Here is a 27,385-nt window from a genome sequence, read left to right as displayed (position 1 = left end):
GACACTACATAATGATCAAGTGATCAATCCAAGAAGAAGATATAACAATTTAAAATATATATGCACCCTACATAGAAGCAACTCAATATATAGGGCAAATGCTAACAACCATAAAAGGGGAAATCAATAGTAACACAATAATAGTGGGGGACTTCAACACCCCACTTACACCAATGGACATATCATCCAGACAGAAAATTAATAAGGAAACAGAAGCCTTAAATCACACATGTGACCAGATAGACTTAATTGATATCTATAGGACATTTCATCCAAAAATAGCAGAATACACTTTCTTCTCAAGTGCACATGGAACATTCTACAGAATAGATCACATCTTGGGTCACAAATCAAGCCTCAGTAAATTTAAGAAAATTGAAATTGTATCAAGCATCTTTTCGACCACAATGCTATGAGATTAGAAATCAACTATAGGAAACCAAAAAAAAAAAAAAAGCTGTAAAAAACACAAACACATGGAGTCTAAGCAATATGTTACTAAACAACCAATGGATCAAAGAAGAAGTCTAAAACTACCTAGAGAAAAACGCCAATGAAAGCACAATGATCCAAAACCTAAGGGACGTAGCAAAAGCAGTTCCAAGAAGGAAGTTATAGCAAAACAGTCTTACCTCAGGAAACAAGAAAAATCTCAAATAAACAATCTAACCTTAAAACCAAACCAACTAGAGGAAGAAGAACAAACAAAACCCAAAGCTAGTGGAAGGAAAGGAACTTAAAAACCAGAGCAAAAATAAATGAAATAGAAACAAAGAAAACAATAGCAAAGATCAGTGAAATTAGAAGCTGGTTCTTGAAAAGATAAAAAAAAAATGACAAACCTTTAGCCAGACTCAAGAAAAAAAGGGAGAGGACTCAAATCAATAAAATTAGAAATGAAAAAGGAGAAGTTACAATGGACACCAAAGGATCACAGTAAATGTAACAAAATTAAAATCATATGAAGCGTCTTTTCTGACCATAACACTCTGAGATTGGAAATCATTACAGGAAACCAAAAAAAAGGACACCACAGACATGCAAATGATCATCAGAAACTACTACAAGCAACAATACAACAATAAAATGGACAACTTAGAAGAAGTGAACAAATTCCTAGAAAGGTACAACCTTCCAAGACTGAACCAGGAAGAAACAGAAAATATAAACAGACCAATCGCAAATACTAAAATTGAAATTGTGATATAAAAAACTACCAAAAAACAAAACTCCAGGACCAGATGGCTTCACAGGTGAATTCTATCAAACACTTAGAGAAGAGGTAACACCTATCCTTCTCAAACTCTTCCAAAAAAATTGCAAAGGAAGGGACACTCCCAAGCTCATTCAACAACACAACCAACACCCTGGTACCTAAACCAGACAAAGATGTCACAAAAAAAGAATATTACAGGCCAATATCACTGATGAACATAAATGCGAAAATCCTCAACAAAATACCAGTAATCTTAATCTAACAACACATTATAAGAGTCATACCATGATGAAGTGGGATTTATCCCAGGGACAAAAGGATTTTTCAATATTCATAAATCAATCAATGTGATACACCATATTAGCAAACTGAAGAATAAAAGCCATCTGATCATCCCAATAGATGCAGAAAAAGCTTTTGACAGGATTCAACACCGAATTATGATAAAAATTCTCCAGAAAGTGGGCATAGAAGGAACCTACCTCAACATAATAAAGGCCACATATGAAAAACCCACAGCAAACATCATTCCCCACAGTGAAAAACTGAAAGCATATCCTCTAAGATCAGGAACAAGACAAGGATGTCCACTCTCACCACTTTTATTCAACATAGTTTTGGAAGTCCTAACCATGACCATCAGAGTTGGAAAATAAATAAAATGAATCCAGATTGGAAAAATAGGTAAAACTGTCACTGTTTGCAGATTACATGATACTATATGCAGAAAGTCCTAAACATGTTACCAGAAAACTACTAGAGCTAATCAATGAATTTGGTAAAGTTGCAGGATACAAAATTAGAACAAAAAATCTCTTGCGTTCCTATACACTAAAAAGAAAGATCAGAAAAGAAATTAAGGAAAGAATCCCATTTACCATCACACCAAACAGAATAAAATACCTAGAAATAAACCTACCTAAGGAGGCAAAATACCTGTACTCTGAAAACTATAAGATACTGATGAAGGAAATAAAAGGTGACACAAACAGATGGAGCAGTATACCATGTTCTTGGATTGGAAGAATCAATATTGCCAAAATTACTATACTACCCAAAGTAATCTACAGATTTAATTCAATCTCTATCAAATTACCAATAGTACTTTTCACAGAATTAGAACAAAATATTTTACAATTTGCATGGAGACACAAAAGACCCTGAAGAGCTAAGGCTATCCTGAGAAAGAAAAACGGAGGTAGAGGAATCAGGCTCCCTGACTTCAGATTATACTACAAAGCTACAGTCATCAAAAGAGTACAGTACTTGCACAAACACAGAGATATAGATCAATGAAACAGGATAGAAAGTCCAGAGAAAAACCCATGCACCTATGGTCAAGTAATCTACAACAAAGAGGCAAGACTATACAATGGAGAAAAGACAGTATCTTCAATAAGCAGTGTAGGGAAAAATGGACAGCTACATGTAAAAGAATGAAATTAGAATTCTCCCTAACAACATACACAAAAATAAAGTAAAAATGGATTAAAGACCTAAATTTAAGACCGACACTATGAAACTCTTAGAAGAAAACATAGGCAGAACACTGTCTGAAATAAATTGCAGCAAGAAGTTTTTTGATCCACCTCCTAGAGTAATGAAAACAAAACCAAATATAAACAAATGGGACCTCATTAAACTTAAAAGCTTTTGCAAAGCAAAGGAAACCATAAGCAAAATTAAAAGACAACCCACAGAAAGGGAGAGAATATTTGCAATTGAAGCAACCAACATGGGATTAATCTCCAAAATATACAAATGGCATATGCGGCTCAATATCAAAAAAATAAAACAACCCAATCAAAAAGTGGGTAGAAGATCTAAATAGACATTTCTCCAAAGAAGACATTCAGATGTCCATGAAGCACATGAAAAGATGCTCAACATCACTAATTATTAGAGAAATGCAAATCAAAACTACAATGAGGTATGACCTCACACTGGTCAGAATGGCCTTCACCAAATAATCTACAAACAATACACACTGGAGAGGGTGTGGAGAAAAGAGAACCCTCCTACACTCTTGGTAGGAACGTAAATTGGTACAGCCACTATGGAGAACAGTATGGAAGTTCCATAAAAAACTAAAAATAGAGCTATTATATGATCCAATAATCCCACTCCTGGGCATATATCCAGAGAAAACCATAATTCAAAAAGATACATGCACCCTAATGTCCACTGCAACACTATTTACAATAGCCAGGTCATGGAAGCAACCTAAGTGTCCATTGACAGATGAATGGATAAAGAAGATGTGGTATATATACACAATGGAATATGACTCAGCCATAAAAAATAACAAAATAATTCCATTTGCAGCAACATGGATGGACCTAGAAATTGTCATACTGAGTTAAGTAAGTCAGACCAAGAAAGACAAATATCATATGATATCACTTATATGTGGAATCTTAAAAAAAGGTACCAAAAAACTTACTTATAAAGCACAAATACAGTCAGAGTTGTAGAAAACAAACTTATGGTTACCAAGGGGGGAAGGGGGGAGGCATAAATTGGAAATTGGGATTGAAATATTCACAGTACTATATATAAAATAGAAAGCTAATAAAACTTACTGTATAGCACAGGAAACTCTACTCAGTACTCTTTTATGACCTATATGGGAAATGAATCTAAAAAAAAAACAGTGGATATATGTATATGTATAACTGATTCACTTTGCTGTACAGCAGAAACTAATTCAACATTGTAAATCAACTATACTCCAATAAAGTTAATTAAAAATTAAAAAATAAAGCTATAAAGAAAATCAAGGAGGAGTCTCTAGATGTGTTTGCCAAACTCCATGAAGACTCTATTATACTACTACTTTTAGTAACTCCCCCTATTACCTTGACTTTATAAAGAATTCTATCATTTCTGTTTGGGAGCATTCCAGATTGGTAGCCACCTCATCTTACTCAAGGTAATCAGTAGGATGTTACATGTCCGCCGTGGGAAAAATTTCATGCTATGGCATCTTATGAGGTTGTCCTTGACCCTCAGCTCAATGCATTTTAGAAAATGTAACTGTTGAGTGTTGGTGGACAAGTATAAGATCTATCTACCATTTTCACCTGAGTTTAACTGTGAGTCAAGATAATTTTAGACATTCATTTATTTATTCATTCAAAAAATTAATGTTTCTCACCTATTCATGATATTATTCAGCAAATATCCATGGTCCATTCATGAGACAACAAAAGTTTTCAGTTAAGAGAGACAGAATAATAAGAAGTAACTAGCACAATGGAAAGTGTCTGGCTTTGGAGTCCTATGACCTGACCAATTTGATTCCTTGTTAGATCTGTAACCCTGATCAAGTTAATGCATGGATCTTAAAACATTTTTGTTAAAATGTTTTTTAAAGGAATTTTGAAAGATTAAGTACCCAACTTGCATAATTCTAGATTGATATCTAAAAACCTCATCTTAAATTTAAAACATTTTAAAGTATATAATTCTCAGCTTACTTTAAGTAATAATCATTTAAATAAAAATGTTACATTTTTTTATAAATATGTCCATTGGGATATAAAAGACATAATAATTTGATACTCACTATTGTCTTTTTAAAAACTATATGCACAAGTTCTTTAATAGTGTAAAAAGTGTCCTTGTTCCTATTCTTCCTGGAAATTGTATAGTCATTACATTTTTTCCATAGAAGTTCATCCTAATGTACTATATCTTTATATTAAAAAAAATGATTCTATAATAATTTTACTTTTTTCATAGCAGTTGGTATCATCAAACATGTTATTAATACATGTGCAAATATGTGTGCCTTTTTATTTTTTGTCTTCCTTTCCAATTCCCCACCTTCTTCTAGATTTTAAGCCCCTAGAGAGCAGGGGTTCATTCTGTGTCCCAAGGACCTAAAATAAAGTCTGACACATAATATAAAGCAGGGCTGGCACATAATAAATAAATTTTTTTGAATAGGTGAATGAATGAATGAATATTAGGAAGGGGGCATAGGGAGTTCTAGTGGGGAGGAATGGGTTTCAATTTAAATTCAGAGGTGAGAGAATACTTCCCAAAGGAGGTCACATGTACATAATCTTAAAGATAAAAATCAAGTGTTTATTTGGGAGAAGAGAATTCCAGCAAAAGAAACAGCACCAGGAAAGACAATTCCTTGGGAAGGATCATGGTTGGAAAAGTTCGGAAAACCCACATAAAGCCAGCATGAATGAAGCAGAATGACTAAATAGAAGGCAGAATAAGAACAGAGAAAAGAACCAGATCTTAAATGGATAAAGAACTTATATGATGATGGTAAGGACAATGAGATGAAGAAAGAAGTTTTGTAGAATGCTTAATCTAGATGCAGTTTTAAGTTGTCTTTCCTTCCTTCTCTCATTTTGCAGACAAGAAAACTGACACAGAAAGTTTAAATGATTTTGTCAAGGTACTACAACAAACCAAGAGAAAAATGGGAATAAATCTTAGTGACTAGACTCCCATCATATATTTCCTACTCCACTGACAGACTGTCAAGTTCCAAAGGAACAGCAAAGACTTGCTAACATCTTATCTCTGTGTAATTAAATTATAGCATTCTACAAAGTGTTTCAGTTTAGTACTTTCCATAAATATCATATTCTTTTGTAGGGGGAGTACTAATGAAGTAGTGTGATTTTATGCAGTATTTTAATATTTTAAAATATTTTGTAGTAGAAAGTTACTCTTTTCTTTCCACAATTTTCCTTTTCCATAACTGACAGTCTCTGCCTCTGGGCAAATACCACTGACATTCCAATGATGGTGATATATAATATTGTCAGATTTTTCATATAAGTAACTATGACATTTTAATACTAAATTATGTAAAACAAGAAGCAGTTGATTTTAAATTTAACTTTAAAATGAAATAGTAAATTAATGGAATATCTGAATAAAAAATAGAAATTTAAATAAAAAACATATGCATGAAAAATTAGTCCAAGTAAAATGAATTTGTTTTTTAAAAATGATTGTATTTAATCTCTCACCACTACTTTTGCATGAACACTGAAGTTGCAACTGATCATTATTTACTGTATACATTTAATGAATATTTTATAAAGTTCAGGCAAGCACTACATTTACATAATATATGTTAAAGCTATGGCCAATAATAAAGGAAAAGTGTCTTTGTTATAAAATCCATCAGGTACTATCTGATGCTGTCTACAGCTTAGTATTAAGTAAGTACCCATTTCTATAGGCAAAAAAAAAAAAAAATCTTATTTGCCAACAATGGTCATCCACTAGTAATTTTAGAAATCAAATAGACCAAGGCTGCATTTACCAAATACTCTTTATTTTCATCCCTAATTGCTTTTTATTAAGATTACAGTGGATGACTCAACTTTTCTGATCTTTAAAAGCCTTCTGTACTTCTATACACTCTGCAATTTTTTGTACCTATAAAGCCAGTGAAAGACAAACTGACATAAGGAGAAACATTTATGTGCATGGAGTGTGACAAGTCTCCTGTCACTATTTTTTTTTTGCACCTTTTAATAATGGTCACAGAGGTGACCTGAAAAACAAAATACCCATCATTTCAGACATACTTTTAGCTGGAGAACTAATTTTTAAATCTATAAATTATATATAGATTTCCACCATGTAGATTTGCTGAAACCTACAAAAATTTAATTTAGTTTCTTGTAATAATTCCTTGAGTTATTCAGTAAAAATTAAAAGATACTTTATTTAGAAAAACTTAGAAGTGTCCTTCATGGGTATTAGTAAGGAAAGAGTAACAGTAAGACTGAAAATAAATCAACAGAAATAGAAAAACTACTAGCTAATTTAAACAAATAAAAAATGGAGACAGCAAACATAAAAAATTATAAGGAGGAAATGATTACTGATACAATAGAAATTTAAAACATTATCAAATAAGTTTACGTACCTCTTTGAAAATGACATTGAAAACCTATGTGGATAAGTTCTCGGGATAATACAGTTTCCTAAAATTGTCCCTTGTAGAGTTAGAAAATTTAAACAGACAAATATACACAAAATAAATAGAGAAAAGTTTTCAAGGAACTACTTCTATTAAAAAGGCAAAAAGTCCAGCTGGTTTCAGAGGAGATTCTACCAAACATTTAAAGACCACATAGTTCCAATGCTTTATAAATTATTTCAGAGCATAGAAAATAAATAAAAATCTCCTAAATTATTTTATAATGGAAGCACAGGATTTACGTCTAATTCTGATAAAGATAACCCAGAAAGGAAAGCTGTAGAGAAATATTACTTATGGATAATAATTTGAAAATCTTAAATAATTTATTAGCATGTTCCAATAACTTAAAAAAAAGACATCATAACCAAATAGATTTCAATATTGAAATGCAAGCTTGGTTTAATATTCAGATACCTATTTCTATAGACATAATAATAATTATTAATAAATTTATAAATTAATTACTAATAAATCACCATACTAATGGTTCTCAGCAGAAAAAGTTGATAATTATCTCCATTATACTGAAAACGTCTTTTAAATAATATGACTTTTATTCTTTATTAAAGATTTCAAGAAAGCACAAATGAATAACTATATCATAAGGTAATGAAATAGGTAAATATATTACAATGTTAAAGCCAGAATCTTACTGTGAAAAACAAAAATGTTATTCCCACTAAGGTCAAGAAAAAAATAAAACGTGATCACCATCTGCATTACTATTTAATACTTTCATGAAGATTGTACTCAATGAATATACACAAGATTAATTAGTTATGAAAATAAAAATTGGTAACTATTTCAATTTGTAGATGGATGTTAGAAACTCCTAAAATATCTTGATAATATAACTCAAATAATAAAATACTTTTGCAAGATAGAATATTTTAAATTTAACATATAAAAATCAATAGCCTTCATAAAAACAAATGATAGGTACCCTAATGGTTCACTTTGATACAGAGATTCTATGGTCCAATACCAGTATTTACCTGATTCATACACAAAATTCTATTTAAATCAAGGGGTCTAAGATACTTTATGAGATACAACAAATTCTTGTGCTTACTTCCCATCATCTCACTGCTTCCTGAACATTTTTATTGCTGGCTAATATCCATGTCCTCCTGCTGAATTTAGCAATACAGTCTCTGAGACAAGCATTGCTACATGTACATTGGTAATGATTTTGACTGTGAGTGAAACTCTGAACACAATAAATCCATCTGTATATCATCCAGTGGTTCAGCACTTTGTAAAACATTTTTTAACTATTTCAAATACATATATACAAAAAGAATCTCCCATTGTTGAAAGACTACAACTTCTGGTAAACCCTCCAAAATTCTGACTCTGTTGACTTAGCAGGTTTTCTGAAGTGTATGGAAAAGTTATCCTGGCCTCAATGTGAAATTGCCCTTCTTCAAAATTTTCCAAAATGATTCTTGTTATCTTTTAAAGAACAGCAGAGACACAGCCAGGGTAACTTCTAGAATAATATTTGTGAAATTTATTTCTAGTACTATCTTGCCTTGCTTGTCTATATCTTTCCTGAATGTATTAAATATAAACTGGTCATGCTTCCAGGTGGGTTTTGTCAAGTTGATCGATTGAACTGGTTTAGAGTTAAGTGTTATGAACTTTGTCTACAACTCCTCAAGGTAATATTTTATTAAAAAAAAAAAAAAAAATATATATATATATATATATATATATATATATATATATATGGACTTCCCTGGTGGTCCAGTGGTTAAGACTCCATGCTTCCACTACAAACAACTTTCAAAAGTTGTTTGTTTATCATATTATCTTTGCAAAGGGAAATAACTCTTAGATGTCCCATGAGGCATTCACTTTGTAAAACAGAAAATAAATTTTGCAAATCAGTCTTTCTAAAATAATCTTTTTAAGTTCTGGAACAAAGCTCAGCTGGCCCTCTCTTCTTTAGCTCTGTCTCAGTAGTAAGTCAGAGGCTTAGAGAATTGAAGGGCTTTTACAATATACAGTAAGCAGCAGGTTTCCAATAAAGCACAAATTCCATCATCTAACTATACGTTGGGTTTCTTATAAATAAGTGTAATAGGTAAATCTTTGACTGATTCATTTAATACTGATACTAGGCCTGGGAATCTCAAATCTAGTATAAAATATATATCAATTCTTAATATATATATATATATTTTTTTCTTTAAGTTTCTTCCAAACTTCCTCAGCCTTCAAAATTCTTTCCTAAATATATAGTAATTCACTTAGCCCATAATTATACACATTGTTTTCTAATTCTTCTTGGGAGCTTCCATGACTATCACATACTGGCACCTGGTAGATGAGGAGTATAAATGTATTGATTGAAAGGTATGGCATTGCAACAGGCCCCATGGTGTACTAATTAGCACTCTGGACTCAATGGTATGATATTTGAGTGGAGATATGGAGCATTATTAACATTGTTGAAGAGAAGCAAACCTGGACAGTAGTTAAAAAAGTAAAAATAGATTGTATTCAGGGATTATTGCAATAGGAGAGAAAATTCAGTACACAATTGGGCTCAATTTCAAATACAGCAAGGACAATTAGGAATTTACAGTCAAGGAGCAAGGTGGGGGTGAGTGGATGGAAAAATTGCTAAAAGTGTAGAGTGGATTTTTTTTTTGAATTTTATTTTATTTAGTTTTTATACAGCAAGTTCTTATTAGTTATCCATTTTACACATATTAGTGTATATATGTCAGTCCCAATCTCCCAATTCATCACCCCACAACCACCCCCACCCTCACCAACCCTGCCACTTTCCCCCCATGGTTTGTTCTCTACATATGTGTCTCAATTTCTGCCCTGCAAACTGTTTCATCTGTACTGTTTTTCTAGGTTGCACATATGCGTTAATATATGATGCTTGTTTTTCAATTTCTGACTTATTTCACTCTGTATGACAGTCTCTAGATTCATCCACGTCACTACAAGTGACCCAATTTCGTTCCTTTTTAGGGGTGAGTAATATTCCATTGTATATATGTACCACATCTTTATGCATTCATTTGTCAATGGGCTTTTAGGTGGCTTCCATCCTGGCTACTGCAAATAGTGCTGCAATGAAAATTGTGGTACATGACTCTTTTTGAATTATGGTTTTCTCTGGATATATGCCAAATAGTGGGATTGCTGGGTCATATGATAATTATATTTTTAGTTTTTTAAGGAACCTCCATACTATTCTCCATAGTGGCTGTATCAATTTACATTCCCACCAACAGTGCAAGAAGGTTCCCTTTTCTCCACACCCTCTACAGCATTTGTCGTTTGTAGATTTTCTGATGATGCCCATTCTAACTGGTGTCAGGTGGTACCTCATTGTAATTTTGGTTTGCATATCTCTAGTAATTAGTGATGCTGAGCAGCTTTTCATGTGCTTCCTGGTCATCACTATGTCTTCTTTGGAGAAATGTCTATTTAAGTCTTCCACCCATTTTTGGATTTTTTTTTCTCTTAATACTGAGCTGCATGAGCTTTTGATATATTTTGGTGATTAATCTTTGGCTGTTGATTTATTTGCAAATGTTTTCTTCCATTCTGAGGGTAGTCTTTTCATGTTGTTTATGGTTTCCTTTGCTGTGCAAAAGCTTTTAAGTTTCATTAGGTCCCATTTGTTTATTTTTGGTTTTATTTCCATTACTCTAGGAGGCGGATCAAAAAAGATCTTGCTGTGATTTATATCAAAGAGTGTTCTTCCTATGTTTTCCTCTAGGAGTTTTATAGTGTCCAGCCTTACATTTAGTTCTTTCATCAGTTATGAGTTTATTTATTTGTTTGTTTGTTTGTTTTATTTTTTACTTTTTTATTTTTTATTAGTTTCTGCTTTATAACAAAGTGAATCAGTCATACATATACATTATGAGTTTATTTTTGTGTATGGTGTTAGGGAGTTTTCTAATCTCATTCTTTTAAATGTAGCTGTCCAGTTTTCCCAGCAAGACTTATTGAAGTGACTCTCTTTTCTCCACTGTATATCCTTGCATCCTTTGTCATAGATTAGTTGACCATAGGTGAGTGGGTTTACCTCTGGTTTTTCTATCCTGTTTGTAGGTCCTTTTCTTTCTATATTTCTGTTTTTGTGCCAGTACCATATTGTGTTGATTACTGTAGCTTTGTAGCATAGTCTGAAGTCAGGGAGTTGGCTTCCTCCAGCTCCGTTTTTTTCCCTCACACTGCTTTGGCTATTTGGGGTCCTTTGTGTCTCCATACAAATTTTAAAATATTTTCTTCTAGTTCTGTAAAAAATGCCATTGGTAATTTGATAGGGATTACATTAAATCTGTAGGTTGCTTCGGGTAGTATAGTCATTTTCACAGGATTGATTCTTCCAATCCAAGAACATGGTATATCTCTCCATCTGTTTGTATCATCTTTAATTTCTTTCATCAGTGTCTTATAATTTTCTGCATACAGGTCTTTTTTCTCCCTAGGTAGGTTTATTCCTGAGTATTTTAAACTTTTTGTTTCTATGGTAAATAGGAGTGCTTCCTTAATTTCTCTTTCAGATTTTCATCATTAGTTTATAGGAATGTAAGAGGTTTCTGGGCATTAATTTTATATCCTACAACTTTACCAAATTCATTGATTAGCTCTAGTAGTTTTCTGGTGGCATCTATCTTTATCATTCTCTATGTAAAATGTCATGTCAGCTACAAACAGTGACAGTTTTAATTCTTATTTTCCAGTTTGTATTACTTTTATTTCTTTTTCTTCTTTGATTGCCATGGCTAGGACTTCCAAAACTATGTTGAATAAGAGTGATGAGAGTGAACATCCTTGTCTTGTTCCTGATCTTAGAGGAACTGATTTCAGTTTTCACCATTGAGAATGATGTTTGCTGTGGGTTTGTTGTATATGGCCTTTATTATTTTGAGGTAGGTTCCATCTATGCCTACTTTCTGGAGAGTTTTTATCATAAATAGGTGTTGAATTTTGTCAAAAGCTTTTTCTGCATCTATTGAGATGATCATATGGTTTTTCTTCTTCCATTTGTTACTGTGATGTATCACATTGATTGATTTACATATATTGAAAATCCTTGCATCCCCGGAATAAATCCCACTTGATCATGGTGTATGATCCTTTCAGTGTGTTGTTGGATTCTGTTTGTTGGTATTTTGTTGAGGATTTTTGCATCTATATTCATCAGTGATATTGGTCTGTAATTTTTTTTTCTTTTGTAGTATCTTTGTCTGGTTTTGGTATCAGGGTGATGGTGGCCTCATAGAATGAGTTTGGGGGTGTTCCTTCCCCTGCAAGTTTTTGGAAGAGTTTGAGAAGGATGGGTGCTAACTCTTCTCTAAATGTTTGATAGAATTCACCTGTGATGTCATCTGGTCCTGGACTCTTGTTTGTTGGAAGATTTTTAATCACAGTTTCAATTTCATTACTTGTGATTGGTCTGTTCATATTTTCTATTTCTTCCTGGTTCAGTCTTGGGAGGCTATATCTTTCTAAAAATTTGTCCATTTCTTCCAGGTTGTCTATTTTATTGGCATGAAGTTGCTTGTAGTCTCTTAGGATGCTTTGTATTTCTGTGGTGTCTCTTGGACTTCTCCTTTTTCATTTCATACTTTATTGATTTGAGTCCTCTGCCTCTTTTTCTTGATGAGTCTGGCCAATGGTTTATGAATTTTGTTTATCTTCTCAAAGAACCAGCTTTTAGTTTTATTGATCTTTGCTATTGTTTTCTTTGTTTCTATTTCATTTATTTCTGCTCTGATCTTTATGATTACTTTCCTTCTTCAAACTTTGGGTTTTGTTTGTTCTTCTTTCTCTAGTTCCTTTAGGTGTAAGGTTAGATTGTTTATTTGAGATTTTTCTTGTTTCTTTAGGTAGACTTTTATTGCTATAAACTTCCCTCTTAGAACTTCTTTTGCTGCATCCCATAGGTTTTGGATCATTGTGTTTTCATTGTCATTTGTCTCTAGGTTTTTTTTTTTTAATTTCCTCTTTGATTTCTTCAGTGATCTCTTGGTTATTTAGTAACATATTGTTCAGCCTCCATGGGTTTGTGTATTTTTGCATTTTTTCCCCTGTAATTGATTTTTAATCTCATAGCATTGTGATCAGAAAAGATGCTTGATATGATTTCAATTTTCTTAAATTTACTGAGGCTTGATTTGTGACTCAAGATGTGATCTATCATGCAGAATGTTCCATGTGCACTTGAGAAGAAAATTTAATCTGCTGTTTTTAGATGGAATGTCCTATAAATATCAATTAAATCTATCTGGTCTATTGTGTCTTTTAAAGCTTGTGTTTCCTTATTAATTTTCATAATGGATGATCTGTCCATTGGTGTAAGTGAGGTGTTAAAGTACCCCACTATTTTTGTGTTACTATCAATTTCCTCTTTAATAGCTGTTAGCAGTTGCCTTATGTATTGTGGTGCTCCTATGTTGGGTGCACATATATTTCTAATTCTTATAACTTCTTCTTGGATTGATCCCTTGATCATTATGTAGTATCCTTCCTTGTCTCTTGTAACATTCTTTGTTTTAAAGTCTATTTTATCTGATATGAGTATTGCTACTACAGCTTTGTTTCGATTTCCATTTGCATGGAATATCATTTTCCATCTCCTCACTTTCAGTCTATATGTGTCCCTAGGTCTGAAGTGGGTCTCTTATAGACAGCATATATATGGGTCTTGTTTTTGTATCCATTCAGCCAGCCTGTGTGTTGGTTGGAGCATTTAATCCATTCACTTTAAAAGTCATTATTGATATGTATGTTCCTATGACCATTTTCTTAATTGTTTTGCATTTGTTTTTGTAGGTCCTTTTCTTTTCTCATTTTTCCCACTTAGAGAAGTTCCTTTAGCATTTGTTGTAGAGCTGGTTTGGTGGTGCTGAATTCTCTGAGCTTTTGTTTGTCTGTAAAGCTTTTGATTTCTCCATCAATTCTGAATGAGATCCTTGCTGGTAGAGTAACCTTGGTTGTACATTCTTCCCTTTCATCGCTTTAAATATGTCATGCCACTCCCTTCTGGCTTGTAAAGTTTCTCCTGATAAATCAGCAGTTAACCTTATGGGGGTTCCCTTCTATGTTATTTGACATGTTTCCCTTGTTGCTTTCAATAATTTTTCTGTGTCTCTCATTTTTGCCAATTTGATTACTATGTGTCTCAGTGTGTTTCTCCTTGAGTGTATCCTGTATGGGACTCTCTATGCTTCCTGGACTTGGGTGGCTTTTTCTTTTCCCATGTTAGGGAAGTTTTCAACTATAATCTCTTCAAATATTTTCTCGGGTCCTTTCTCTCTCTCTTCTCCTTCTGGGACCCCTATAATGCGAATGTTGTTGCATTTAATGTTGTCCCAGAAGTCTCTTAGACTGCCTTCATTTCTTTTTATTCTTTTTTCTTTATTCTGTTCTGCAGCAGTGAGTTCCACCATTCTGTCTTCCAGGTCACTTATCCGTTCTTCTGCCTCAGTTATTCTGTGATTGATTCCTTCTAGTATAGTTTTTTTTTCAGTTATTGTATTGTTCATCTCTTTGTTTGTTCTTTAATTCTTCTAGGTCTTTGTTAAACATTTCTTGCATCTTCTTGATCTTTGCCTCCATTCTTTTTCCGAGGTCCTGGATAACCTTCACTATCATTATTCTGAATTCTTTTTCTGGAAGGTTGCCTATCTCCACTTCATTCAGTTGTTTTTCTGAGGTTTTGTCTTGTTCCTTCATCTGGTACATAGCCCTTTGCCTTTTCATCTTGTCTATCTTTCTGTGAATGTGGTTTTCTTCCACAGGCTGTAGGATTGTAGTTCTTCTTTCTTCTGCTCTCTGCCCTCTGGTGGATGAGACTATCTAAGAAGCTTGTGCATGTTTTCTGATGGGAGGCACTGGTGGTGGGTATAGCTGGCTGTTGCTCTGTTCAGAAGAACTCAGTAAAACTCTAATCTGCTTGTCTGCTGCCAGGTGGGTCTGGGTTCCCTCCCTGTTGGTTGTTTGGCCTGAGATGACCCAACACTGAAGCCTACCCAGGCTCTTTGGTGGGGCTAATGGCAGACTCTGGGAGGGCTCATGCCAAGGAGTACTTCTCAGAACTTCTGCTTCCCTTGTCCTTGTCCTCATGGTGAGAAACAGCCACCCCTCACCTCTGCAGGAGACCCTCCAAAACTAACAGATAGGTCTGCTTCAGTCTCCTGTGGGGTCACTACTCCTTCCCCTGGGTCCTGATGTGCACACTACTTTGTGTGTGCCCTCCAAGAGTGGAGTCTCTGTTTCCACCAGACCTGTCAAAGTCCTGCAATCAAATCTCGCTAGACTTCAAAGTCTGATTTTCTAGGAATTCTTGTTCCCATTTCTGGACCCCCAGTTTGGGAAGACTGATGTGGGGCTCAGAACCTTCACTCCAGTGGGTGGACTTCTGTGGTATAAGTGTTCTCCAGTTTTCGAGTCACCCACCCAGCAATTATGGGGTTTTATTTTATTGTGATTGTTCCCCTCCCACCATCTCATTGTGACTTCTCCTTTGTCTCTGGATGTGGGGTGTCTTTTTAGGTGAGCTCCAGTGTCTTCTCTTCCTTCCCATTTTTCAGCAATTAGTTGTCTAGCATGGATTCTGGTTAAACATACTTAATAGTATTCTTGCTGAAGGCAGACTAAGATAATTAGATATCACCTGGAGGATGATGATGGAGAATGATGAATTTGATCAGATATGAAGTGTGGGGCATTCCCTCTAAACTGACTTAGAAAAATTTTTACTAAACTAGGCAATGCAGAGAAACATATGGAACCCTAAAAATCAAGGCCTAGTTTATAGGAGGTGTCAGAGGAACTTGACTAAGTGTTAGTCAAGGAAAGTCTGTGTTGGTATGATATTAAAATGAAGGAGAAGTTGAAGGCCATTCTAAGCCTTGGGATAATATATGGAAAGTACTTCAGTAAGTCTGACTAGACAGAGTAGCTGTTTGGACAGTGGTGTAAATTGAGGCTGACAAGGTATGATGGGTAACATGAAAGACAACGTACACTATCATGTTGTGTTAACAACTATGATTTTTATCCTAATAGTTGATGACATATGCATGATGTTTTTTTCAAATGATAATTCTAGTATCATTGTAAAATTTCTAATGCAAGAGAAAGAAAAGAGCTACAGAGAAATCAGTTTTGAGTCTATTGCAAGAGATTTTCAAGAGACTCCTAAGATTTTGAACTAGAGTAATATGATAAAGAATCTAAACATATTTGAATGATATTTTGGTAGTAAAAATAAAAATTCATGGAACTTAATAGAGGTAAAATGTCCAAAGATATCTTCAAGATTTTGGCCTAAATAATTGACTATCATATAATAGATGTTGAGGCTCTTAATCATGTTAATGAATAGGTGCATATCTCTTTGCTTTGAGTGAGGTGTTGTGGGTCTCTTCATTTTTGTTTTAAATGAACCTGAAATATATTTCAAATTTAATTGATTGACTAACAAGTCCAATTGTTCATTATGAGGCCAGGCCTATGACCTTTGTGATCTACTTGAGAGTAAACCAGCAAGGGACTAAGAGATAGAGGAGACCGTTCTTTTAAAATTCATGAAAAATATTTTCCAAATTCTCGATATCCACTTAATAAACATGTTGCTTTCAGTTTGTTTACCTGAAATAGCCTTAGTCTTAAGCTATCTGTAAGGAATATTGATTTTCACTTCAAAAATTTCCCTTAAACTGTCAAATTAAGTAATACTTTCATATGGACTTCCTTTGTTAATGCAAAAACAGGAGGTAAATACTGTCAAAGTGTAAACAAATTTTCTTTTACTGTGTCAGATTCTATTTCTTTGCATTTGTCAGCTAGTGCCTTGTACAGGTTTGTTGAATTTAATGGAGTCTTCCCTGTTCTGAACATTTTCTAAAGCATGTACACTGTTAAAAAGAATCAGAGCCAGAGAGTAAAGTAGTAAAAACACATTTATTCAGGAACTAGGAGTAAAGAGATTTCATTATAAACTGAGCTTAATTACAAATACAAGGAAAAGTGGGATTTTATAGGCAAAGGAGGGGGAAATGAGAGGAGACATTGGTGGATAAAAAATAATTAAGAAGAGACATCAAGGGTAGGAGAATTCTTGCTAAGCAGACTTAAAAGATTTCTTACTGAAGCCAAGCCAAGGTGTTAGATAACAACAGTAGGGGAATTTCTCTACACTGACTTAGCAGGATTCTTGCTACTAATGGCCTGTACAGTCCTAGAAAGGACAAGGGCCAAGGTCAAGGCCTAGCTGAAAAGAGGACTTAGAGAAACCTGACTAAAGTTGGTCAAAGAGAGAGTCTTTATCAACACACACACACACATACGCAAACACACACACAAGAAAAAAGGAAGAGAAGAACTATTATATACCAATTTTTTTCTGAGTTTATTGCTTTGCTTCAGAGTTTTCTTTGTCTCCTAATAATGGAAATTTACAAGGGGAAATTCTACAACAGAAACATTAAAAATGTTTTACAAAATTATAGTTTTGAAAAGAATATAGAAAATTTAGAGTAGACACCAAAAAAAGTAATGCAAATTAATAGTGTTATAAATAATATAAATTAGACAAAATAAAAGTGACAAATAATTTTAGCTGTGAAAAACTAAGGATAAAACCTCATGTAATCATGTACCTTCATAACTAATAGAGACCTCTGAGAGGATTTCTTTATTATAAAGATGAGGAAGTTAAGTCACAGAAAATGTACAGGAACATCTCTTAGTGAAAAAAATCTTCCCTGCTAATACCAGCTTTTTAACCAGAAGGAGGATCCTACAGCGAGTTTACATTCCTATTATGTAAAGAGCCTCCTTATTTTTACTTCAAGGCAATTTTTATTGAAATGCACTTAAAATTTGGACAAATTTATTCCAGAGAAATATCTGGGATTATTTTTTTCCTCTAGATATATTGTTTTCCCTCTAGAATTTTATCTAACTATCATTTTGTTGTTTATGTTTTATAATTAAATTAGTCACTGAGAAATAAATTACTTACTAGAACCTATTAGAATACTAATATTACATTGGTTAATAATTTATTGATGAACTGGTGAATTTTTGTTAAATTTAATTTACTTGTTTTTCAGCAATGACAATGTAGCCATCAATTCCCTGATTACCATGACCCGACTGAAACAGGAGGGAAGCGGGCAGGGCACAGCCCTTGAAAGAATGACATAGCCCGAGGAAATGACATAATCTGATTAGAACAAAATGGGTCCAAGATGGTGGACAAGTTGACTTCCACTAGACCTTGAGCCTAAGTATACACTCACTGTAACACATCAGGAAGCTAAATGACACACCCACAGGTGCCATGACAGTTCCAAGACAGACCATAAGTATCAAAACGTGGGCAGTAGCTCAATTCCTGAAATAACTGGAATACTCCTCCCACTCATTAGCCTATGAAATTACCCACCCCTATAAAAACTGACACTATACCCTGGTGCCTTTTTCACATTCTGAGAGGGCCCCCACTCTGTCTGTGGAGTGTGATTCTTCCAAGGTTGCTCTGGCCTTCTGAGATGGTCTACACTCTGTCTGTGGAATAAATAAATCCACTTCTTACCTACCACTTTGTCTCTCACTGAATTCTTTCTGGATGAGACATCAAGAACCTGAGATTCATTAAGTCCTGAAACCAGATGTGTGATCTCAGTTGGAAGACTGTAGGTTTTGGCTGGGTTCAAGTTCCAGCCTCATGAATTCAAGTCCCAATCAGGGTTTTGGCCAGGTTTGAGTCCAGGCCATGTGGGTTCAAGCCCTAATCTGGGTTTAGCCTCAGTTTGAGTCCCATCACAAGAGTTCAAGTCCCAACACAAGTGTTCAAGCCCAAATGAAGGTGCATGTTTTCAGCTATTGTTGAGTAGAGGCCTCATTTCTCCTTTAGCCAAAACAGACACTCTAAATAGTTCACAAATATTATTGATACCTATGGACAATAAGAAATATATTTTACTCTAGATACATTGCACACATACAGTAGGTAGGCTACCACAATAAAAGTTTCAAGATACAATATTTTTCCTTACTTCTTGCCATGTATTCTTGTATTTTCCATTATATTCTGTTTCTTTCTGATAAATGATGATGGAATACATTAAGTTGATTTCAGGATCCACTAATGGGTATTTACCTGCACTTGAAAAACTGTACTCTGGAAAATATATCTGATGCAGTTGTATGCTTATTTGGTCATTTGCTCACTTTACAGTCTCTAAACTTTTTATTGCAGAATTATTTTAGAATATTAAGGGTGCATTTGGAAAGGATGTTAGATATAGATATAAATGTAGATACAATTTTGTTCCCCATAGTCAAGATGAGGCAATTAAGATCCAAAGAATCAAAATATTGTCAGAGCCTCCAGACATGTTTCATTCTTCTTATCCAGTTTTCTTTCTATCATAATACACTGCAGGGACATTGTACTTAAGAACATATTTTATCCCTCAGTTAAAGCAGAAAAGATGTCTTTAAAAGTCCTTTACTCATTCAAGGAGGCACTTTAAAGTATCAGTGGAAAATTTCCAAGTAGATTCTGCCATAGCATTCTTTGTCATGAAACACACTGGCACTGAAAACATAACAAGCATTATTTTGTGGTAGAGGAAAACATGGCTTTTGGATCCCTCATGGTTGTCTGCTTTCCTAGATTGTGAGATACTTTGACTACACATCATCACTTACCCTTTTTACTCCCTCAATCTAAATATCTCTTACCCTCACCCCCAATAGGTAAGTTTTTCTAGTTCCTATTTTATTCATTACTCAATTTTAATGCAAGGCCTTATTGTATATATAAACTGTTATCCTACACAAATTATCTTGTATCCCTTCTTGAAAATACACCAGGATTTGCTTAAAAGCTATTGATGAAAGGAATAAAATGCACTCATTTAAAAATATCCCATAATTCAGCAAGGCCTCTTTATTAATGAAAATCAGTAAGATTTAATTATAGGCAATCTGTATGTTGTTAGTCAAGAAGTACTTCCTCAAAGATTATGTTTCTAAAGAGAAAATAATCACTTTGTAAACTTTTAAAAGCAGTTTGCTGCACCCCTTTCTTGTTTTTCTAAATCAATTTTCTAAGTATCTTGATATTGGAATGTTGATAACTTTGCATGACCAACTATGAGTTACAGAAAAGTATCTCTGGGCAATAGCTCTGAATCCGTTATCTTGTTGGAAAACTCAACAGTATAATATATCATTTATGAATTCATAAATTCACTATACTGTTTATTATTCTCATAATTGTTTAAGCTTTACATGAATTGGAATTTCAAAAACCTAATTTTGCTATCCAGCTTCTCATGTCTAATGGCTTGAATAGGGCAATATATAAGAATAAATTAAAAATGCCTTCTTCAAGAGGAAGAAATAATAAGACTGTGATAATAACTCCTTTAGATAATCATGAGACACACCCATCACACAAGATTAAGTTAATTGGCAGGGGTGGGGGAGAAAGAAGATGGCAGAAGTGTAAGACATGGAGATCACCTTCCTGCCAACAAATACATCAGAAATACATCTACATGTGGAACAACTCTTACAGAACTCATACTGAACACTGGTAGAAGACCTCAGACCTCTCAAAAGACAAGAAACTTCCCACATACATGTGTAGGGCAAAAGAAAAAAGAAAAAAACAGGGACAAAAGAATAGGGACAGGACCTGCACCAGTGTGAGGGAGCTGTGAAGGAGGAAACGTTTCCACACACTAGGAAGGCCCTTAACCAACAGAGACTGTGGGTGGTGAAGGGAGGAAGCTTCAGAGCCACAGAGGAGAGCACAGCAACAGGGATGCAGATGGCAGAGCAGAGATATTCGAACACAGAAGATCGGTGCCGACCAGCACTCATCAGACCAAGAGGCTTGTCTGCTCAGCCGCCAGGATGGATGGGGGCTGGGAGCTGAAGATTGGGCTTCAGAGGCCGGATCCCAGGGGGAGGACTTGTTTTAGCTGTGTGAACACAGCCTGAAGGGGGCTAGTGCACCACAGCTAGCCGGGAGGAAGTCTGGGAAAATGTCTGAGCTGCCGAAGAGGCAAGAGAGTTCTTCTTGCCTCTTTGTTTCCTGGTGCGCCAGGAGAGGAGATTAAGAGTGCAGCTTAAGGGACCTCCAGAGGTGGGCGCAAGCCACGGCTATCAGCGCAGACCACAGAGATGGGCATGAGATGCTAAGGTTGCTGCTGCAGCCACCAAGAAGCCCGTCTACAAGCACAGGTCACTATCCACACCTCCCTTCCAGGGATCCTGTACAGCCCGCCACTGCCAGGGTCTCGTGATCCAGGGATGACTTACCCGGGAGAGCACACGGCACACCTCAGACTGTTGCAATGTCACACCGGCCTATTCCACCACGGGCTCACCCTGCACTCCGTATCCCCTGGGCCTGAGTGAGCCAGAACCCCCAAATCAGCTGCTCCTTTAGCCCCATCCTCTCTGAAAGAAGAACAAATGCCCTCAGGTGACCTACATTCAGAGGCATGGCCAAATCCAAAGCTGAACCCAAGGAGCTATGGAAACAAAGAAGAGAAAGGGAAATTTATCCCAGAAGCCTCAGAAGCAATGGATTAAATCTTCACAATCAACTGGACGTACACTGCATCTCTGGAATACATGAATAGACAATGAATCATCCAAAATGGAGGAGGTGGACTTGGGAGCAATGATATCTATATATTTTTCCCTTTTTCTCTTTTTGTGAGTGTGTATGTGTATGCTTCTGTCTGTGATTTTGTCTGTATAGCTTTGCTATTAAAATTTCTCTTAGGCTTCTGTCCATTTTGATTTTTGTTATTTTTTTTTTTGGTATAGTTTTTAGCGCTTGTTATAAATGGTAGATTTGTGTTTTGGTTTGGTTACCCTCTACTTTCTTTCTTTTATAAAAATTATTTTTGAAAAATATTTTTAATAATTATTTTTTATTTTAATAATTTTATTATATTATATTTTATCTTCTTCTTTCTTACTTACTTTTTTTCTCCAGTTTATTCTGAGCCACGTGGATGACAAGCTCTTGGTGCTCCAGCCAGGCGTCAGGGTTGTGCCTCTGAGGTGGGACAGCCAAGTTCAGGACATTGGTCTAGAAGAGAACTCCCAGCTCCGTGTAATATCAAACAGTGAAAATCTCCCAGAGGTGTCCATCTGAACCCCAACACCCAGCTCCGCTCAAAGACCAGCAAGCTACAGTGCAGGACACCCTATGCCAAACAACTAGCAAGACAGGAACACAACCCAATCCATTATTGACAGGGTGCCTAAAATAATAATAAGCCCACAGACATCCCAAAACACACCCCCAAACGTGGACCTGTCCACCAGAAAGACAACATCCAGCCTCATCCACAACAACACAGGCACTTCTCCCCTAAACCAGGAAGCCTAAACAATCCACTGAACCAAGCTTAGCCACTGGAGGCAGACAATAAAAACAACGGGACCTACGAACCTGCAGCCTGCAAAAAGGAGACCCCAAACACAGTAAGATAAGCAAAATGAGAAGACAGAGAAGCACATAGCAGATGAAGGAGCAAGATAAAATTCCACCAGACTTAACAAATGAAGAGGAAATAGGCAGTCTACCTGAAAAAGAATTCAGAATAATGATAGTAAAGATGATACAAAATCCTGCAAATAGAATGGACAAAATACATGAAACATTTAACAAGGACCTAGAAGAAATAAAGAGCAAACAAGCAATGAAGAACAACACAATAAATGAAATTAAAATACTCTAGAAGGGATCAACATCAGAATAACGGAGGCAGAATAACAGATAAGTGACCTGAAAGATAAAATAGTGGAAAAAACTACAGTAGAGCAGAATAAAGAAAAAAGAACTCAGGACAGTCTCAGAGAACTCTGGGACAACATAAAACACACCAACATTCGAATTATAGGGGTCCCAGAAGAAGAAGATTAAAAGAAAGGGACTGGGAAAATATTTGAGGAGATTGTAGTTGGAAAGTTCCCTAGTATGAGAAAGGAAATAGTTAATCAAGTCCAGGAAGCACAGAGAGTCCCATACAGGATAAATCCAAGGAGAAACATGCCAAGACATATATTAATCAAACTATCAAAATTTAAGTACAAAGAACAAATATAAAAGCAGCAAGGGAAAAACAACAAATAACACACAAGGGTATCCCCATAATGTCAACAGCTGAACTTTCAGCAGAAACTCTGCAAGACAGAAGGGAGTGGCAAGAGATATTTAAAGTGATGAAGGGGGAAAATCTAAAACCAAGATTACTCTACACAGCAAGGATCTCATTCAGGTTTGACAAAGAAATTAAAACCTTACAAACAAACAAAAGCTAAAAGAACTCAGCACCACAGAATCAGCTTTACAACAAATGCTAAAGGAACTTCTGTAGGCAGGACACACAAGAGAAGGAAAAGACCTACAATAACACGCCCCAAAACAATTAAGAAAATGGTAATAGGAACATGCCTATAAATAATTACCTTAAATGCAAATAGATTTAATGATCCGACCAAAAGACATAGACTGGCTGAATGGATACAAAAACAAGACTCGTATATATGCTGTCTAAAAGAGAGCTACTTCTTACCTAGGGACACATATAGATGGAAAGTGAGGCAATGGAAAAAGATACTCCATGTCAGTGGAAATCAAAAGAAAGCTGGAGTAGCAATTCTCATATCAGACAAAATAGACTTAAAAACAAGACTACTACAAGAAACAAAGAAGGACACTACATAATGATCATGGGATCAATCCAAGAAGAAGGTGTAACAACTGTAAATATTTATGCACCGAAAATAGGAACACCTCAAAACATAAGGCAATTACTAACAGCCATAAAAGGGGAAATCAACAGTAACACAATCAGAGTAGGGAACTTGAACAACCCACTTTCACCAATGGAAAGATCATCAAAAATGAAAATAAAGTAGGAAACACAAGTTTTAAATGACACATTAAACAAGATGGACTTAATTGATATTTATAAGACATTCCATCCAAAAACAACAAAATACACTTTCTTCTCAAGTGGTCATGGAACATTTTCCAGTATAGATCATATCTTGGTTAAAAATCAAGCCTTAGTAAATTTGAGAAAATTGACATTGTATCAAGTATCTTATGCAACCACAACTCTATGAGACTAGATATCAATTACAGGAAAAAAACTGTAAAAAATACAAGCACGTGGAGGCTAAACAATACACTATTTAATAACCAACAGATCACTGAAGAAATCAAACAGGAAATAAAAAAATACCTAGGAACAAAAGATAATGAAACATGATGACCGAAAAATTATGGGATGCAGCAAAAGCAATTCGAAGAGGGAAGGTTATAGCAATACAATCCTACTGCAAGAAACAAGAAACATCTCAAATAAACAACCTAAATTTACACCTAAAGCAATTAGAGAAAGAAGAACAAGAAAACCCCAAAGTTAGCAAACGGAAAGAAATCATAAAGATCAGATCAGAAGTAAATGAAAAAGAAATGAAGGAAATGATAGTAAAGATCAATAAAACTAAAAGCTGGTTCTTTGAGAAGATAAAATAAATTGATAAACTATTACTCAGACTTATCAAGAAAAATAAGGAGAAGACTAAAATCAACAGAATTAGAAATGAAAAAGGAGAAGTAACAACTGACACTGCAGAAATACAAAGGATCATGAGAGAGATTACTACAAGAAATTCTATGCCAATAAAATAGACAATGTGGAAGAAATGGATAAATTCTTAGACATGCACAACCTTCTGAAACTGAACCAGGAAGAAATAGAAAATATAAACAGACCAATCACAAGCACTGAAGTTGAAACTGTGATTAAAAATGTTCCAACAAACAAAAGCCCAGGACCAGATGTCTTCACAGGCGAATTCTATCAAATATTTAGGGAAGAGTTAACACCTATCCTTCTCAAACTCTTCCAAAATATAGCAGAGGGAGGAACACTCTCAAAATCATTCTACAAGGCAACCAACACCTTGATACCAAAACCAGACAAAGATGTCACAAAGAAAGAAGGCTACAGGCCAAGATCACGGATGAACATAGGTACAAAAATCCTCAACAAAATACTAGCAAACAGAATCCAACAGCACATTAAAAGGATCATAAACCATGATGAAGTGTGGTTTATCCTTGGAACGCAAGGATTCTTCAATATACACAAATCAATCAATGCAATACACCATATTAACAAACGGAAGAAGAAAAAACATACAATCATCTCAAAAGATGCAGAGAAAGCTCTTGACAAAATTCAACACCCATTTATGATAAAATCCCTGCAGAAAGTAGGCATAGAGAGAATTTTCCTCAACATAATAAAGGCTATATATGACAAATCCACAGCCAACATCATCCTCAATGGTGAAAAAGTGAAACCATTTCCACTAAGATCAGGAAAAAGACAAGGTTGCCCACTCTCACCACTATTATTAAACATAGTTTTGGAAGCTTTATCCACAGCAAACAGAGAGAAAAAGAAATAAAAGGAATCCAAATCAGAAGAGAAGAAGTAAAGTTGTCACTGTTTGCAGATTACATGATACTATACATAGAAAATCCTAAAGATGCTACCAGAAAACTACTAGAGCTAATCAATGAATTTGGTAAAGTAGCAGGATACAAAATTAAAGTACAGAAACCTCTGACATTCCTATGTACTAATGATGAAAAATCTGAAATAGAAATTAAGAAAACACTCCCATTTACCATTGCAACAAAAAGAATAAAATATCTAGGAATAAACCTACCTAAGGAGACAAAAGACATGTATGCAGAAAATTATAAGACACTGATGAAAGAAATTAAAGATGATACAAATAGATGGAGAGATGTACCATGTTCTTGGATTGGAAGAATCAAAATTGTGAAAATGATTGTACTATCCAAAGCAATCTACAGATTCAATGCAATCCCTATCAAATTACCAGTGGCATTTTTCACAGAACTAGATCAAAAAATTTCACAATTCATATGGAAATGCAAAAGACCCTGAATAACCAAAGCAATCTTGAGAAAGAAAAATGGAGCTGGAAGAATCAGGCTCCCTGACTTCAGACTATACTACAAAGCTACAGTAATCAAGACAGTATGGTACTGGCACAAAAACAGAAATATAGATCAATGGAACAGGATAGAAAGCCCAGAGAAAAACCCACACACATATGGTCACCTTATCTTTGATAAAGGAGGCAAGAATATACAGTGGAGAAATGACAGCCTCTTCAATAAGTGGTGCTGGGAAAATTGGACAGGCACATATAAAAGTATGAAATTAGAACACTCCCTAACACTATACACAAAAATAAATTCAAAATGGATTAAAGATCTAAATGTAAGGCCAGACACCTTCAAACTCTTAGAGAAAAACATAGACAGAACACTCTATGGCATAAATCACAGCAAGATCCTTTTTCACCCACCTCCTAGAGAAATGGAAATAGAAAGAAAAATAAACAAATGGGGGGCTTCCCTGGTGGCGCAGTGGTTGAGAGTCCGCCTGCTGATGCAGGGGACACGGGTTCATTCCCTCGTCCGGGAAGATCCCACATGCCACAGAGCGGCTGGGCCCGTGAGCCATGGCCGCTGAGCCTGTGCTTCCGGAGCCTGTGCTATGCAACGGGAGAGGCCACAGCAGTGAGAGGCCCACATACTGCAAAAAAAAAAAAAAAAAAAAGGGACCTAATGAAACTTAAAAACTTTTGCACAGCAAAGGAAACCATAAATGAAAACAAAGACAACCCTCAGAATGGGAGAAAATATTTGCAAATGCAGTAACTGACAAAGGATTAATATCCAAAGTTTACAAGCAGCTCATGCAGCTCAATGTCAAAAAACAAACAACCCAATCCAAAAATGGGCAGAAGACCTAAATAGACATTTCTCCAAAGAAGATATACAGATTGTCAACACATGAAAGAATGCTCAACATCTTTAATCATTAGAGAAATGCAAATCAAAGCTACAATGAGATATCATCTCACACCAGTCAGAATGGCCATCATAAAAAAAATCTACCAGCAATAAATGCTGGAGAGGTTGTGAAGGAAAGGGAACCCTCTTGCACTGTTCGTGGGAATGTAAATTGATACAGTCACTATGGCTAACACTATGGAGGTTCCTAAAAAACCTAAAAATAGCACTACCATACGACCCAGCA

At 35.1% G+C, this 27,385-nt stretch overlaps 1 protein-coding gene across 1 annotated transcript in view; it reads left to right on the top strand.

The window, feature by feature from the left end:
* RIT2 (Ras like without CAAX 2) overlaps nt 1-27,385 on the top strand; it is a gene marked incomplete at both ends in the record, with an annotated part of 543,330 nt that overhangs the window by 134,307 nt on the left and 381,638 nt on the right. Inside the window, 2 exon segments of the mRNA XM_079718180.1 lie at nt 18,296-18,305; nt 18,307-18,344. Of these exon segments, the coding sequence (XP_079574306.1) occupies nt 18,296-18,305; nt 18,307-18,344 (48 nt within the window).

This window comes from Hyperoodon ampullatus, assembly GCF_949752795.1.
Source record: "Hyperoodon ampullatus genome assembly, chromosome: 13".
Lineage (NCBI taxonomy): Eukaryota > Metazoa > Chordata > Mammalia > Artiodactyla > Ziphiidae > Hyperoodon > Hyperoodon ampullatus.
This window is presented reverse-complemented; position numbering and strand designations above follow the sequence as displayed.